At 39.5% G+C, this 16,445-nt stretch overlaps 1 protein-coding gene across 9 annotated transcripts in view; it reads left to right on the top strand.

Annotated features, from left to right (window-relative positions):
• Positions 1-10,633: 10,633 nt before the first annotated feature.
• rrbp1a (ribosome binding protein 1a) overlaps positions 10,634-16,445 on the top strand; it is a 43,769-nt gene continuing 37,957 nt past the window's right edge. For 7 of the 9 annotated variants that reach the window (XM_037538851.1, XM_037538856.1, XM_017695415.1 and 4 more), the window contains exons 1-2: positions 10,634-10,766; positions 14,680-15,574. In XM_037538851.1, the coding sequence (XP_037394748.1) occupies positions 14,707-15,574 (868 nt within the window). In that variant the 5' untranslated portion in view covers positions 10,634-10,766; positions 14,680-14,706. Of the gene's footprint in view, positions 10,814-14,679; positions 15,575-16,445 lie in introns of all 9 variants that reach the window. The other 2 variants (XM_037538852.1, XM_037538853.1) reach the window with 2 other exon arrangements.

Consider the following 16,445-nt stretch of genomic DNA (forward strand, 5'->3'; position numbering starts at 1 on the left):
TTGTGTGTTCATGTGTGATGCTGATTTCTCCGCTGAACTTTACAAAGCTGTCCTGTCAAATGATCAGCAATGACTTGATGTTGCTTCCTGAGCTTGTGACCTTTTAGCTTGTCGACTTTTGATTCTTGGCTTCGATGTACTTCGATGAGCTTCCACTCATTCAGTCATAATCAAGATCATGAAAAGTTCCACTAAGCATCTAATGTAGTATTGCTCAAAAAATTCCATAACTTGACTCACACTGTACCTACATTCATTGGCCATTTATATCTTCCATATAGGAGCACTTTGTAGTTCTACACTTTCTCACTGATTGCTCATCACAGGCCCATCACTTACTGGTCATTTTACTTTAATTGAGTGGTGGACCATTCTCGACACAGCAGTGATGGCATTATGACAGTTCTATTGTAAACATGGCAATCAGACGTTTCTGTGTTTGCCTGGCCATCAGTGTGTGTACACCAGCTGGCCACTTCATAAACATGCCTCTTTGTTTCTGCACTTTGTCAATTTTATCAGCTCCCCTTTGTAGTTCTACAGTTTCAAACTGCAGTCCATCTGTTTCTCTGCATACTTTGTTAGCCCCCTTTCAGCCTGTTCTTCAGTGGTCAGGACCACCACAGAGCAGGTATTATTAGCGTGGTAGGTCATTCTCAGCACTGTGGTGACACTGATGGAGGTGTAAGTGTGTGTTGCTCTGGTACGAATGGATAAGACAGCAGTGCTGCTGGAGTTTTTTCACTGTCCACTCTATTAGACAGTCCTACCTTGTTAGTCCATCTTGTAGATTTAAAAGGCAGAAACGACAGCTCATCTGCTGCTGCACAGTTTTGTGGTCACTGTCTAGTTCTTCATCAGTGGTCACAGCACGCTGCCCACAGGACGCTGTTGGCTGGATATTTTTTGGTTGGTGGCCTATTCTCAGTCTAGCAGTGACACTGAGGGTGTTTAAAAACTTCACTTGCACCAGCACAACACACATTAACATGCCACCACCGGTCAGTATCACTGCGATGCTGAAAATGATTCACCACCTAAATAGTACCTGTCTGTGGTGGTCCTGGGGGGTCTTGAGCATTCAAGAACAAGTTGAAAGGGGGCTAACAAAGTATGCAGAGAAACAGATGGACTACAATCAGAAAAAAAAACGTGTTTAGTGTGATACGTTTCCATAACTTCATTTACAATGAACTGCCAGTCCATTAGCTATGCCTACATGCATTGTGCACCGTTTTATTTGAAACGTGTACCATTCACAATTTCTCCTTAACTATTCACCACAGGACCACCGCTTACCAGTTATTCACTTTTCTTCAATCCATTAATGAACCACCAGATTCATTTATTAAAAAAAACATAAATGCTCATGCTGGGCATTGTTTATTCCTTACAGGGTAAAGGAGATTAGGTTGCCATGGACTACAGGAAATCCTCTGCACAGGACAAAACTCAACAGCTGGGGCCGCTTCAGCAATAAGTTGAAAATGTCCATTTCTTGGGCGGTTTTTGATGTAGTAAATCAACCTTGAGATCTACACCTATGCTTTTCCAAAGTGTACATGCTCTCCAGTGTGAAAATATAATGGGACTTGAGCCATTTGCACCCAAAAGCCACAACCCTGGTAATCGGTTTTAGAATGTGCTTAGCAATGCTGTTCCTTGTTAGACGATGGTCATTTCATGGGGCTGATATGTGGCCATGACAACATTTGAATGGTGGTTATTCAAGAAGCTGACTGAAGGAGAGGAGAAGAGGGCAAAAATAGCCCTACATTTGTGTTGAAGTGTTTGGGCGTGACAGGATCAAGTTACGCTGGTGCAGAGCTTTGTACACGCAGCTAGCATGTGAACAATGAGGAAATTCCATTCATGCAACCCACAGTTATCGCGGTACCCACTTTGGCTCAGAAAAGACCTAATTAGGAAATTAGCGCATTAGTTGGATCAGGCATGTTAGAGACGGGAAGCAGAGATGAACCCAGTACCCAGTATAGGTATCAGACTGATAGGAACACACAGAGTAGGTCACATGATAAGAACAGTGGTCCCATGTAGCCTGACATTAAAACTGCACTATGGAAGATGTTTTGTGAGACAAAAAGAAAAAAAAAGAAACAGGCTAAAGTATGATGTCCATATGTTGTTGTGAGTCGCCCTGTGAAGCCTGAAATAGTCTTTTAAAAGTCAGAGCCGTTGGGTCAGTTTTTCGAACCACGTCATAATGTAATGAAGACATGTCTTTCACCGAGTTTTGACTGAGTTCTCTTTGAATACTCTTTCAACATGCTCACAATCCAAAACAAAACCATCCATCCATCCATCCATCCATCCATCCATCCATCCATCCATCCATCCATCCATCCGTTTTCTAAGCCGCTTCTCCGTCAGGGTCGCGGGGGGGTACTGGAGCCTATCCCAGCAGTCTTCGGGCGAAAGGCAGGATACATCCTGGACAGGTCACCAGTCCATCGCAGGGCAGACAGACAGACACAGACAGTCACTCACACCTAGGGGCAACGTAGCATGTCCAATTGGCCTGACTGCATGTCTTTGGACTGTGGGAGGAAACCGGAGAACCCAGAGGAAACCCACGCAGACACGGGGAGAACATGCAAACTCCACACAGAGAGGACCCCAGTCGCCCGGCCGGGGAATCGAACCCAGGCCCTCCTTGCTGTGAGGTGACAGTGCTACCCACCACGCCACCGTGCCGCCCAAAACAAAACCAATGTTACTAAATGTTTTTCTGCATGCAATTCTACATTTCCACCAGAGAGGTCTCCACACCCTCAAAACTTACATAGTGCAGCTTAAGTGACCCTTATTAGTCCCACAATGGGGAAATTTCACCTCTGCATTTAACCCATCCGTGAAGTGAAGCATCACATACACTCTAGTGAGCACACACACACACACTAGGGGACAGTGAGCACACTTGCCCAGAGCGGTGGGCAGCCCAATCTGCAGCGCCCGGGGAGCAGTTGGGGGTTAGGTGTCTTGCCCAAGGACACCTCAGTCATGTGCTGTCGGCTCCGAACCGGCAACCTTCCGGTCACGAAGCTGGTTCCCTAACCTCCAGCCCACGAGTGGTTCGTATTAGGTAACTTTTATACTGGAATTCTAATTCCTTTATTTTAAACACCCTCCCTGATTTTGTGTTTTACTCAGATGCATGGCACAGCATAGAAGGAAACAGCATTAGGATTTCTGATTCACATTGACTTCAGAGAAACGTATTGGAACTTTGGTTAGCACGTCTTGCTTTGATGATTATCATTTTTCCACTGAACTCCCACAGTGGTTTGATGACACATACTCTCAGTAAAGCTGGGTCAAACTGGCTTTTTAAGATTAAGTATAAGACATTTTATGTAGAATGTGAGAAGGATCTGACATTGGTTTATTCAATTACAGTGCATATTAGGATCTTAAATGCCTGCTGAATTTTGCAATATTAATAAAGGAGCCATATCCTATATTTCTACTGAGGGCTGCATATGATGTTTGTGTGGGTTTTATCAAAAACAGTTACAGTTCATTCATTATTGAACCTGAAATTTTAACAATGCTTATATGCTCCCTAAAATATTTTATAGGAATAAATCCGAGGAAAAAATTATATCCCGTTTTAGCGGGACTCTACAAGCAGACATGCCTCACAACATTTCATAGATAAGTCAAATTTCTGCATAATTAAAGCAAAAGATGAAATCAGTCATTCAGAGTGGTTTGATGGTAAATGGTACATTGGAATGAGACATACCAGCTCATTAATTTTACAGTGGTAGTGATGTCTTCACTGTGAATATAGCCATTTTTGTCTTCATATGTGTCTTTTGTGTGATATTTATAATTATATGTAATATTGTTAATGGTGAACTCATAGAAAATCTGGAGAATGCAAGTTTTCTTTGGATACTATTTTGCCTTACAACACCCTGCAAAATCTGGTTCCTATCACCACCACTGAACAATTCTGACTCAATCTTAACAATTTAATTATGCAAAAAGTTTTTAAAATTTGTGGAATTCCCCTTTAAGCACTAGCAGGAAAATGTGGTTGTCATTATTCGTTATAGTGACATCAGCATGCATGCACTGTTTCAAGCAGCTATAGGTATGAGTAATATTAATGGAACAATTTAAATGTATGCAGTCATTTTCCATGTTTCATACTTCCATGCTCTATTGAAAAAGCATGATTACTTACATAGTGCTTAATCCTATATATACAAAACTTCAGACACTATTCTTCCATTCTGTGCATGAAAATGTGGACAAAGGATAAATGGAAGTAGTGGTAAAATCTGAGAGAACTAAAGTAGACACTGTCTTGTGTCTTGTGTCTAGATTTGACTTGCTTATTAGGTGTCTTGACAGGTCAGGTCAAAAAATTACAAGGGGACCAACTTCAAACGTCTCTTTTACTAATACTAAAAATGTGACTTTGGAGAACTTCTGACTAACTATGTCTGAATTTCTGGACCGTTTTAAACATCCATACCTCCTACTGCCATGTCCCAGTAGTGTCTTGAGCAAGATTTTCTGTGATGTCTATAATATCATGTCTATATTTATAAACCTCTACATCAGTAGCTGCACTAGCGGTCAGGATTTCTTTATTTCAACAGTTGCATGATGTATTTGTATAGTGCATGCTGGTTATTGGTCTGAGGGATACAATGTGCACTACGGAACACTACATAACATAAAAACATACTAAGGCTGCCCTATGTAAGATTCGGGGATTTAGAGACCTCTCTGGTGGAAGTGCGTAATTACATGCGACATGCAGAAAAATGTTTTGAAACATGTTATGCTTCGGATCTTTTCCTTGAGTGTGGCGACTGCAAGAGTGTTTAAAGAGTATTCAAAGAGTATTCAACTCAATCTAGACTTAGTGAAGAGCGTTTCTTTTGAGGATGTAAGTAAACAATCTACTATTTTTATCATATCCTCATCAGTCAAATGTTGATTTTGCATTTGAGACCTAAACAATAAGCTTGACCTTTTTGAGCCTGTGCATGTGAAGTAAATACATACGGATGTATGAGGTTGTCCTAAAAACTCCCACAAAATCTGACCCAACGCCTCTGACTTATTTATTGCTATTTCATGATTTACAGGCCAACTTGCAGCAGCACATAGACACCATATTTTATCCTTTTTTTTTCTCCTGACTCAGTAACGTTACTGTTTTCAGTTACAACAAAAACTCTTACACAGAGGAGCTTATAATGCTATGTTTAGGGAGAAAGCTGCTTTAAGTTGACCTGACTGTCATATTTTACATTATATAAAGTTGTTTTAGATAATGTCAGTTTTTAAAAATATATAAATTAAGTTAAACCGAGAAGATTAAAAAGAGGCCTGAACTTCTAAAGAAGAACTTCCTACTTCATTATCAAACCTTTAAACAGAACTTAGGCTCGTTCAAACATGGAATCTCATTGTTGTTATATTGTGTAATTTATTGTTTTATTAATATCCACAAGATAATGAGATGTATAGTCTATTACAGTTTTTTCAGTCAGTGAAGTAATCAATGCCTACATAAAATTCCAAAATAACTTCCTGAGAAAGACTTCCCCTCTAAATATCATCTCTAACTGCACTGGTTTCCTGTCCCCTTCTTGATTCCATGTACAAACCCAATTCCTGAAATGTTGGGACAGTATGAAAAATGGCAATAAAAACAGAGAACAGTGATTAGTTCATAGCGTTTGACCTGTATTAAATTGAAGACAATACAAAAACACAATATTTGATGTTTCATCTTATGAAATTTTTTTTTATTGATTTATTTTTGCAACACATTCCAAAAACAGGACAGGAGCATGTTTACCATGATATTAGATCAATTTTCTTTTTAGCAACACTTGTTACCAACTGATCCAATTTTCAAACTGGAATTTTTTTTGCCATCCTTCATTTATACTAATCTCCAGCTGCGCAACCGTATGAGGCCTTTGTTGTGTTTTGCAGATAATGCACCACGTTTTCAGTAGGACAAAGACCGGGCAGTTTAAAACCCGCTCTCTATGAATATGCAGCCATGCTATTGAACATGTGCAGAATGTTTCTTGTAGAAATAAGCATGTATATCCTTTAAAAAATGGCATCTAAAAAGCAGCATCGGATGCTCCAAAACTTTGCAAATATTTAAGATGTAAAAATCATATTTATATCCAAACAATATATATAATTCTATGTCGTAAGAAACAAACATATTTTCCAACCATATTGCATGATATTTCATCTATCTATAAGACACACAGCTCAACTGATACACAAACACACATCAAATTATATATGAAAACTGGCATGAGACTGTGTGTCAAACAAGGTCCCTTTTTCTGTCCAATAAAGGACAGCGAACTTCACACAAGAGTAAAATATGGAACATTATGTCTGAATAACTACAGCTTTACTAACTGTTAATGTTAATTTCATTAGTACAGTTATGTAAAACCAAAATATTAACATCTGAAAGATACTAATAAAGTAGAAGAAATTCCCTGTTTTCAGATGTTTTCTCTTTTCATTTTAAAATCTATGTAAACATGTGGAACAAAAAGACATTTACTTCATTTGTATTTGTTTACTAAAGGTGGCCGAGTGTAACACAGTGCAACAGCTAACCCCGCAGTATGGAAGCTGTACTTAAACCAAACTAGCCCTTACTGTGAGCTTGTCACCTACTTCAAAATGGTGCTGTAATGTCAGCAACAAGATGGTAATTAAAGTAATAAGGTTGGATGTTGTGATTTTCACACTTACATTCCCTGAAAACACTCCTTAGCACAGAACTCTTTAACACACTGACGAATCGCTCTGAATTTTGGTGGGAGGCCATGGCTAGGAAATGTGGTAATGTGGCCAGATGCACTTGCTGCTTGATGTTTTTTAACAATGTGAAACGTCTGTGCTAAATTGTTCCCTGCGTTAGGTTGTGCTCCCTGTGCTCCCTTGTCTTTCAGCATTATTGGTGTTTTCACAGATGTGCATGTCACCCACTACATACTGTGACACATCCTGGTTTTGGAACGTTGCATTGGTAACAGCCTGGATGGCTATTCTCTTCTTCGGCTCGGAGAACATAATGTCCATTATTTCCATAAACAATCTGAAAGCTTGACATGTTTCCACTGTGCATCAGTCCATTTCAGATCCAGCTCGAGCCCAGAGAACCCGCATTTGAGCGGCGGGCAGCCCTATCTGTAGCGCCCAGGGAGCAGCTGGGGGTTAGGTGCCTTGCTCAGTCATGTACTATCGGCTCAGGGGATCGAACCGGTGACCTTCTGGTCACAAGGCTGGTTCCCTTACTTCCAGCGCACAACTGCCCCACATCTTTAAATATGATGCACCGTGAAGGGTGAAATTCCTAAAGTCCTTGCACTCATTTATTGAGAAATATTGTTCTTAAATAGTTGGACTAACACGATTACTTCACCTGGTTTAAATAGTTTTCTGAAAATTCAACAGTATTCCTAGCCTTAAATTACCCAATTCCAGCTTTTTCGGAATGTGTTGCTGGCAATTTTTAGAATGGATTTTCACAAAGTTAAACAAGGTAAAAGAGAAAATAACCCTTTCATTTTCACATTCTTCAACCTGTAATTCAGCCCATCAGAGCAAGACTACACTACAATAAACAGGAACAATGCTCTAAATGTATAAACAGAGCACTTCTACACAACTGCTGTTAAGTGTTAACCACAACAGCCCTGTAAAAATGAACTGAGATCATGAAATAAGCTCTATTCTGAAAAAAAAATGACTCTACCTACTGTGAGTCACAGACTATTGTCTGTAAAGCAGAATGTAGACATAGAGAAATACATTAGGAACCCCTGGGATATGCTTCTAATGACCACTTTGAGAACCACATACCTTTTAGGTCCAGTTTATAGATATAGCTACTATAACTATAGACTATAGCCTGTTTATTATTGTCATTTATTAGTCACCCTATAACACATTGGTCAGCAACCCTGGTCTACCTTACCGTAGTGTGTTCCAACCACAATCTGCAATACCTGCTTTAATTAACTTCTGCAGAAGTTCTCAATTAGTTAGTTACAACTAGACTCTGCAGGAAAGTAGATCTCCAGATGGAAGGCTGGTGACCACTGCACCACCCTCATTCATCATTAGTCAGTTTCTGACTCCAGAACTGCAAAAGCATGATGATTCTATGAAATAACAAAGAAAAAACACAAGCTTAAAAAGCGTATAAATGATTCTGTGATCATTATGAACTGTCTTCAGATACTCTGGAAACCAGTGGTTCTATTGTTTGTCTAAGTTTTAGTCTGTTCACTGTTCTGTTTATAGCCGTTGTTCAATTGTACATATTTAAATTAACATATAACATATCCCTGATATTTATAATATAACTGTATCGAACATGTTTGTGCATATGTGCATGTTTCTGAAAATTGTAGTGCACAGTTTCTACTTAAACATTGAGTTTAACATATTGGACGACATACAAAATATGTGCCATAATATTTGCGCAGGCCACATTTCATGTTTTATTTTTTCCTAAATATGTTATGTCCAGCAAATAAAAAGCAATTGTGCAGAAGTGTTTTCTCCATAAAGGATGTGCCAAATTATTTTCAACAAAAAAAACTGTTAGTGCTGAAAGTCAACAAAACATGTAATTTGACCAGGTGACCAGGAATGCAGACTTTGTTATGGGTCGTCCAGGCAATTTTTCACGCTGTAACAAACCTAAAAGCAAAGTCCATCTGTCCCTCATGCTGTAGTCACATGAGGAAATGGATAAATGGGAAGTAGGACTAAGTTAGGTGTTGGATTCAGTTCATTCTGTTTCCAGAGAGAGAACCCAGCACATGGAAATTCATGAAGCAAAACTCAGCTGACATGACTCAACAAAATCTTAAAGCATAGGATACAGAGAAGAATATTAGTGTTTGAAAGGAACTTCTCAATCTGAAACACTTAGCTTAACACTAGACTCTTACATATAAAGGTGCTAGAGGTGTGTCAGTACTTGTGTACCATGTGCATTGTACATTATATATGCTGGTTACTTAATTATCTGGTAACACAAGTTCTGTCATATTTCTGCAGCACAACTAAGCAGGGAACCTGTTGGTGCTTTTGCTGATAGAGGGTGTGATATACTTCGGCCTAACTAAGCTTATTATTCAGTAATTACCTGTAAATCAATGCAAGCTGGCTGAATTATTCTTAAGTTATATGAGTGAGGAATGGAAGCCTGGACCTGCTGGTGGGCATGTTAACTTCTCTCAGAGTTGTGTCAGGCCTGACGCAAAAAGATACTGAACTGAGGATCTGAACTGAGCAACTAAACCCAAGACTAAAAAAGCCGAATTGGCTTCTGGAAACCAACTATTACATTTCAGTTTTGAAACTACATTGAAATGTTCTTGGACTTATAACAACCTGAATGGGTCTTGGTGGATGGGAAAATCGGTGGGGTGTTTTATGTAATGGATCTATATTTGCAATAGTGTAATTTTAGTATAGAAAAGCTTTTGTTTCACTAAAAGCTTGCAGCGTGGCATATCTCAATACATATTGTACACCACGTCCACACCTCTAGCAAACAAATGAAAGTGACATGTGCACACCCAACACAATGAAACCCCACCAAAGAAAACTGCTTAATGGTAAATGAAATACTATGAATAAAGAATCTTTCATAGGATTGTCGACACTGGTGGAGCTGTACCTTTACAGTGGTGAGATACTGGCGTTAAAATAAAGAATGGTCCCCAAATGTAAGAAAGAAGCTTTCTTCTATGCACTGTGTAAGCCAAAAGGATACCAAATTCTTAACCACGAAAGAATGCTTACCAAAGGTTAACAGTGGTTTTTGGTCATTTGGCAGCCTTTCAGTGTCAGCCAAAACTCTAATACCATCAGTTGGATTTCCTCTGAGCAACAGGCCTGTTTGTCCTAATGCCTAATCCTGGTCTCCATAGCATTCCCCAGTGCTGATGAGGCAGATAAAATCCTGCTGTGAAGCAAAGGACACACAATGTTCCCTGGTTGCCTTGTCTCATTCTTCACAGCTGCTCATTCATCACTCATGCTGAGTTAAATTGTACCTGAGACTATATGTCTTTCAGGCTCTACTCCAAGGTGTTTGACCATTATGATATTTACATATAAACCTCTTTTAAAAGCAGTGAGACCAACCACTCTGACCTGTCAAAAAGTTCATGTTAACACTTGAAAAATTAAAAAGAAGGTTCAAGTCTAATTTCTTTAACCGCAGATGTAGCTAGACATCCCATAATTTTTTATGAAACCCAGCTAAGTGTAGTTATACAGATATGTAATGTATTTTGTGGCATTAAAATGAAGGGAAAGATGTGTTTGAAAGTTCATATACACTGTTTTTAAGGCTCTTAACTGGTCCCATCCAGTTTGTACACATTTTGGAATCGCTGACATTTCGAGAAAGTAACAATTCCATATAAAACTACAATTCCCATATTCACTACAAAGATGAGCCCGCCCAGCGGACGGCCAATCGCATTGGCTCAATTTCTTGATTGACTGCCTTCTAGCCAATCAGAGCTTGTTTAGATGAACCGTAGGTGGCTTCGTAATGTCAGCGCTGAGAAAGTGCCACGACTCCACAGACAGCGGCTTCTTGAAAGACTGGGACACGGAGCCTTGGATAAAGACATATATTTAGATACATTTTTGTACATTTCTCTTCCGAGTTGGACGAATATTTTTGGATTTAAACTCAGCGTGTGAGTGAGTTAGCTTGCTTGGTAACTCTGTTCTGCTGAAAGCGAAGGTGAAGACGAAGCCTTGAGTGTGATGCTAGCTAACGTTAACGATTCTCATACATACCCGCTTCTGAGCAGCTGCCGGCCTCTAACTTCGCTCTTTTTCCCTCTCGCGTGGTTTTACTCCTTGCTGTGAGTAGGTTAGAGTTTATACCGAGTTGGCTACTTAAGTAAAGCTCGAGAAACCGATACGTTTGGCAGCGGAGCGCTTTTAAACTCCTGATTTGGAGATGCTGAAAACCAGGGGAGCAGAACAGTTATGTGGACTGACTGCCTGCCCGCTTCACTGGAGCCGCTCTGGACGAGTAGGCTGTAACATACGAGTGGCTAGCGAACACCTTCCCTCTGTTGAGGAATATCTTTGATTATTTAGGACCCAACATTGAATTTCGGTGTGAATAGACTCCCATTGTGTCGTTTGAGAAAGTCGTGAGACTTTGTTTTAATGTCTGTCTGTAGTTCAGATCAAACTGACGTTCCTCTCTTGTAGCGAAGGTATTTAAAGGGCAAGTCCACCGATATTTCAAAATTTGTGTAAAATTCAGTGTTTGTCACTCAGAGTGGACCGATGTGCAGTGCTCCGTTCTAGAGAAACTTGCCATAAGAGAATTGCTCACAGTGGTGGTGATAGGAACAAAGACGTCCACCTCTATACGCTCCCTCACAGAACGTTATTGCTTGAATTGATTAGATATATGCTGCCTGATCTCTGAGACGTTGTTTTCCTGACAGTTATGTTATAATGTTTTGGCTTAAAATGTATTTTAATCAAGATATGTGCATCAGTTCAAATAGTCCCCAAAGAATTTATGACTGTTTTACCATCATCACTATTACATGTAAAACCTCAGAAGGCATGTAGGTTTTCAGTGTTAAAAGAACGGCTATATTTGTGTTGTAGACATCAGGACTCCTGGTTCACCACCACTGTGAAGAAAGTCTGTGAGTTTCTCTACAGTGCGCCGCTTCACGTCAGACCACTCCGAATGAATCTGCTGACGTCTCAAGGACAGGTTTATTCAGGAATTTAGAAAAATTGGTGGAATTCCTCTTTAAATATAGTGCAGGTGTAAGCTGTGGTGGCTTAGTTTACTACTGCGCTGCCATAAAACTCTTGTGCAGCATACTCCACTGGATTCGGCACTCAACCCTGACTCACCCTCTGTCGCCGTCAGACTGTGAAACTTTTTCCTCATGGCTTCCCTCCTGCATGGCTCATGCTCTCTGTAGGCTTTCAGTGTTTCTCTGCTCCGCAGTGCTTTCTGCAAAGCAGCTGAGATTCCTCTTGCGTTTGTCTGTACACATGCATACATGAATTTTGGCATCACACAGATATTTTGATTTTTTCCTAATATGTTGAACATAGATTATTTCATGAACACTAGAATGTTATCCTAGTAGGTTATCCTTAATGCATTATCCCAATATGTATCTCTGGATGTTTGGAAGTACTTGCCATATTAACAGTTATTTTATATACAACAGTAACTTTTAGTGTAGGGGTTTGAAAATGACAAACTATTTACTGAAAGACATTTTAGATAGTTTATTCACGAATTCCGTAAACAGGAAATAAAATGATAAATAATATACTTTACCTGTTTAAATATGCTCATTTCTTTGTCCCGTTATCTGCCCTGAGATTTGACCTTCATTTCAAAATATGATGAATTCTGAGAGTTATTTTTTATTTAAAATGAACTCGGCGGATGCTCGATGCTATACAGCTTTTTCAGTTGATTTTTTACCTTCTACGGCTCCGTTCATCGTTCTGGACACATGTACATGCGTGATTAGCACATATTTTAATGCACAGTTTGCTGAACTTTGCATATTGAGAATAAAATAAAAGGCAAAACATGGCCTGTGCAAAGGTTTTATATTTTATGTTTTATGAAATTCTGTGTTGAGATTAGCAGAAGAATGCCATGTTTAAGCTTATTGTCTGTAGAGAATATTTTCTTCCTTACAATAACCACACATGTAATTTGACCGAATATGTTCAAACTTGCATATTCATAAAATATTATAATACATCCACACACATACACACACACACACACACACACACACACATATATATATATATATATATATATATATGTGTGTGTGTGTGTGTGTGTGTGTGTGTGTTTCTTTCTACTGAAATTGCTCAGTTTGCACTGACGACTGGATATATTTCTCAAAATGTATGTTGCTGTCTGGCTGTCTCTGTAGTAGAGATGCACAATATGGACAAAATATCATATTGTCATTATACTGTGATTGTGTTGTGCCTTGCAATTTGTTAAAAAATACAGTTGTGCACTTTTTCTGACTGGCCTGCGTGAAAGACTCATTGCGTTATTTTGGCCTAAATTGTTCACATTTGTTGGTTCACATGAACTACTCGATTCATCAACACGCCTGCAGAACACGACACCCATTAAGTCTTCTGTGATGTCAGTATTTCACAGACCGATATTGAGATAGTAGTGAACAAACAATGTATTGTGCAGTGCTCCTGATTAGTCTGCAAAGCCTAGTTGTGTTTCCAGGCATTAGACCTTCGGCTAACTTTGAGTTTTGACCTTTTGCTGGTTTCTTATTAGCGAGCCGGGTCGGTCCGAGTTGTCTTTGTCATAGCACATTGTATGTTCTAAGAGGTGCATTAATGTGGTTAATTTCCTTTTTTTTTTTTTTAATAAATGCTCACTGTGTATGAAAAAGTGTTGAAGCAATCTACACATTCTGAGCATGTCTCTTATTCCCAAAGAAATAATGTTTTGCATAATAATAATAACCTGGAAAAGGCACTATGCATGTTCCAATTAAGTGCTGAGTGTTTTCTTTTTCACTCTTGGCAGGTTCGGAGCACACTGGGTGTCCCAGTCATAATTTAAAGCTCCAGTTAGGATTCATAACCTGCAGGCAAATTTTGGTATAAAATCAGATCTGAACAAATTATAAGCTACAAGCTACAACAGGCTGATCGTAGAGTTTCAGCGTTTGTAAGTTTGGCTAGTTTGAGTCATGTTTTAAAATCAGACGGCATTGTTTGGCTCTTTGTCTGTTGTTTTTATTTTGATGACACTTTGTTTAATGGATAAGTGGAAGTAAAGCATTAAACACAAGGAAATCACAAGGCAAAGGCTGTTAGTGTTGTGTGTTTGGACTGTGAACAGAAAACCGAGATTCTTATAATAGCAGAGCATAAATTTATATACGGCCTGTCCTGTTTACTGTTACACCAATCGACACATTTCGGTGATTCAGCCTATGTTGAAAGTTCTGAATGTTCTGAATTCAGTTTCACTGGTAATCATCATTATATTGACGATTCCGCAAAACCTAGGTGGACTCTCTGCTTTCCAGGGTCAGATCTTTGGCAAACTTGGAGTTTTGACCTTGTGTTGTGCTTTTCCATTAGTGAGTGACAGTGATTGCATAAGAATTATGTAGTTGGCTCAAACATTCAGTCACAGAGGATTGGGTACAACAAAAGAAAATACTTAAAGGGGTAGTCTGGCATTTTTCAACCTGACTACTTTCTGCTGTATCTGTATGTATTTAGACACATTATCCTTTATTTAGTTAAAGAACAGCAAAGCTAGAGAGCTTTGTAGTAGCTCTACCTGGATAAGCATTATAGAGAAAGGTAATATTTGTTTCTGTAGGGTTACAAATACAGCGACATGAATATGAATAGGAATTTTAGCACAACAACCCAGCATCACATAAGCAATCTGCTCTTCTGGAGAACAATAAATAGGTCATCAGTGTCGATTTGGAATTATTGACATTATTGTCTATTGGAAGTTACCACATGGGACAGATCAACTTAGGATTGACTTCAGTACCATTTGTCCTTATTTACCTTTATTTGTCTTTGCAGGTTTGAAAAGGAAGGACACTTGCGATCATGGATATCTATGACCCCCAAACCCTTGGCATTGTTGTTTTTGGTGGCTTTATGGTGATCTCAGCAATCGGGATCGCCCTGGTCTCCACTTTCTCCATGAAGGAGACCTCTTATGAGGAGGCCTTGGCAAAGCAGCGTCAGGAGTTGGCTAAGGCCCAGCCCCAGCAGCGGACGGAGAAGAAGAAGAAGGATAAGGCAGCTGAAAAGAAGAACCGTGAGAAGAAAAAGAAGGAGGAGAAGCCCAAGGAGTCTGAAACAATTCCTGATGCCAATAAAGAAACAATAGAAGACCAGGACGTTTCTCTAGAGTCTCAAGGCCAAAAGCCAGAGCCTGTGCATGCTCCTAAATCTGCTGCGGCTCCAGTTGATAAGACTGCCCCCGCTATTTCCATAAAATCCACGGAGCCCTCTGAATCTAACACCGCTCCAAGCTCTGCTTCTGAAACCTCCCCCACCCCTGCCTCTAAAGCCTCCTCAGCCACTGCAGCTAAAACTTCCTCAACTTCTCCCTCTAAAACCTCCCAAACCCCTGCTGCTAAATCTGCCCCAGTTCTTGCACCTACTACTCCTGTGCAGCCCGCAGTTTCTGCCCCCACCTGTCTTGCCCCTACAGAGGTTCCATCTGCCATCTCCCCCAAAGACAAGAAGAAAAAGGAGAAGAAAGTTGTCAAAGTGGAGCCAGCCCCTACCCAGGCACCACCCGTGGTCATGCTGGAAACCGTGGTTAAAGAGGTTTCTGTGATGGCCGTGCCTCCAGTGGAATCCCAGAAGAGTGTTCCTGTGGTTGAGGCTCTGGCTAAAGCAGAGAAGCCTAAGGCATCAGCTCCATCCAAGAAGAAAGCAGGATCAAAGAAGAGCACAGAATTTGGTATGAGCACACTTTTTGTGTACTCAGTTTGAAATATTAGTTGACCCCAGGTTCTAATAATGCAGCAGGACTGTATGTAAACTTTATGAGCAGGCAACACTGGCTAATATAATGGTTAAAGCCTACTGTAAAGTCAGCCTGTGGAGTTCTGTTATTGTAGCTTTTAATTATTGTCTTTTTTATTATCTGACCACAGAAAAAAAAAGTGCTACCTCAAACTTCTCTTGAGTGTTCTCAAGCCAGACAACGTACTTAGACTGATGTGGGCATGGACTGCACATTAAAATAACACATGGAAACAAAATTGAAAATTATTAAATGAATATGATTACATTAGTGCATCTTAGAGCCATGGATAGTATGTTTTCTGGTACATAAATCATCCAACTTAATTGGCAATCTGTTGGCAATTTACATTTACAATTAATTTACAATTACTGTTCTCAATTGCCTTAAACGTAGTTGTAACACATATTGTATATGTTGTAGTAATATTATAGTACTGATATAAAAACAACATATCAGTTCTAAAAAGTCCCACTAAGTAGACCCGTTTTATTAAAATAATGTGTAATGGGTTTAATGTTGATTTTGTGAAATGTACAGATCATTCTTTTCCTTTTTCATTCTTACGATAATTCAGCTACACCACAATATTGGCACTCTTAGCTGAAGTAGCATTTTTGTGCATCACTCAGAGAGAGGAAACATAACGGCAGGAGCTCATGAATACATGTATGGTTGCAATCAGAAATTTCAAAATATAAAGGTTTGAAGGAATAGTTTGGTGAAAAATAGTTTGTTACCTGAAGTTAAGGGTCAGTGTTATTTAATATGTGAGTTTTACAGACATACTATTGGCAGATCTGAC

This window comes from Pygocentrus nattereri, chromosome 5, assembly GCF_015220715.1.
Source record: "Pygocentrus nattereri isolate fPygNat1 chromosome 5, fPygNat1.pri, whole genome shotgun sequence".
NCBI lineage: Eukaryota > Metazoa > Chordata > Actinopteri > Characiformes > Serrasalmidae > Pygocentrus > Pygocentrus nattereri.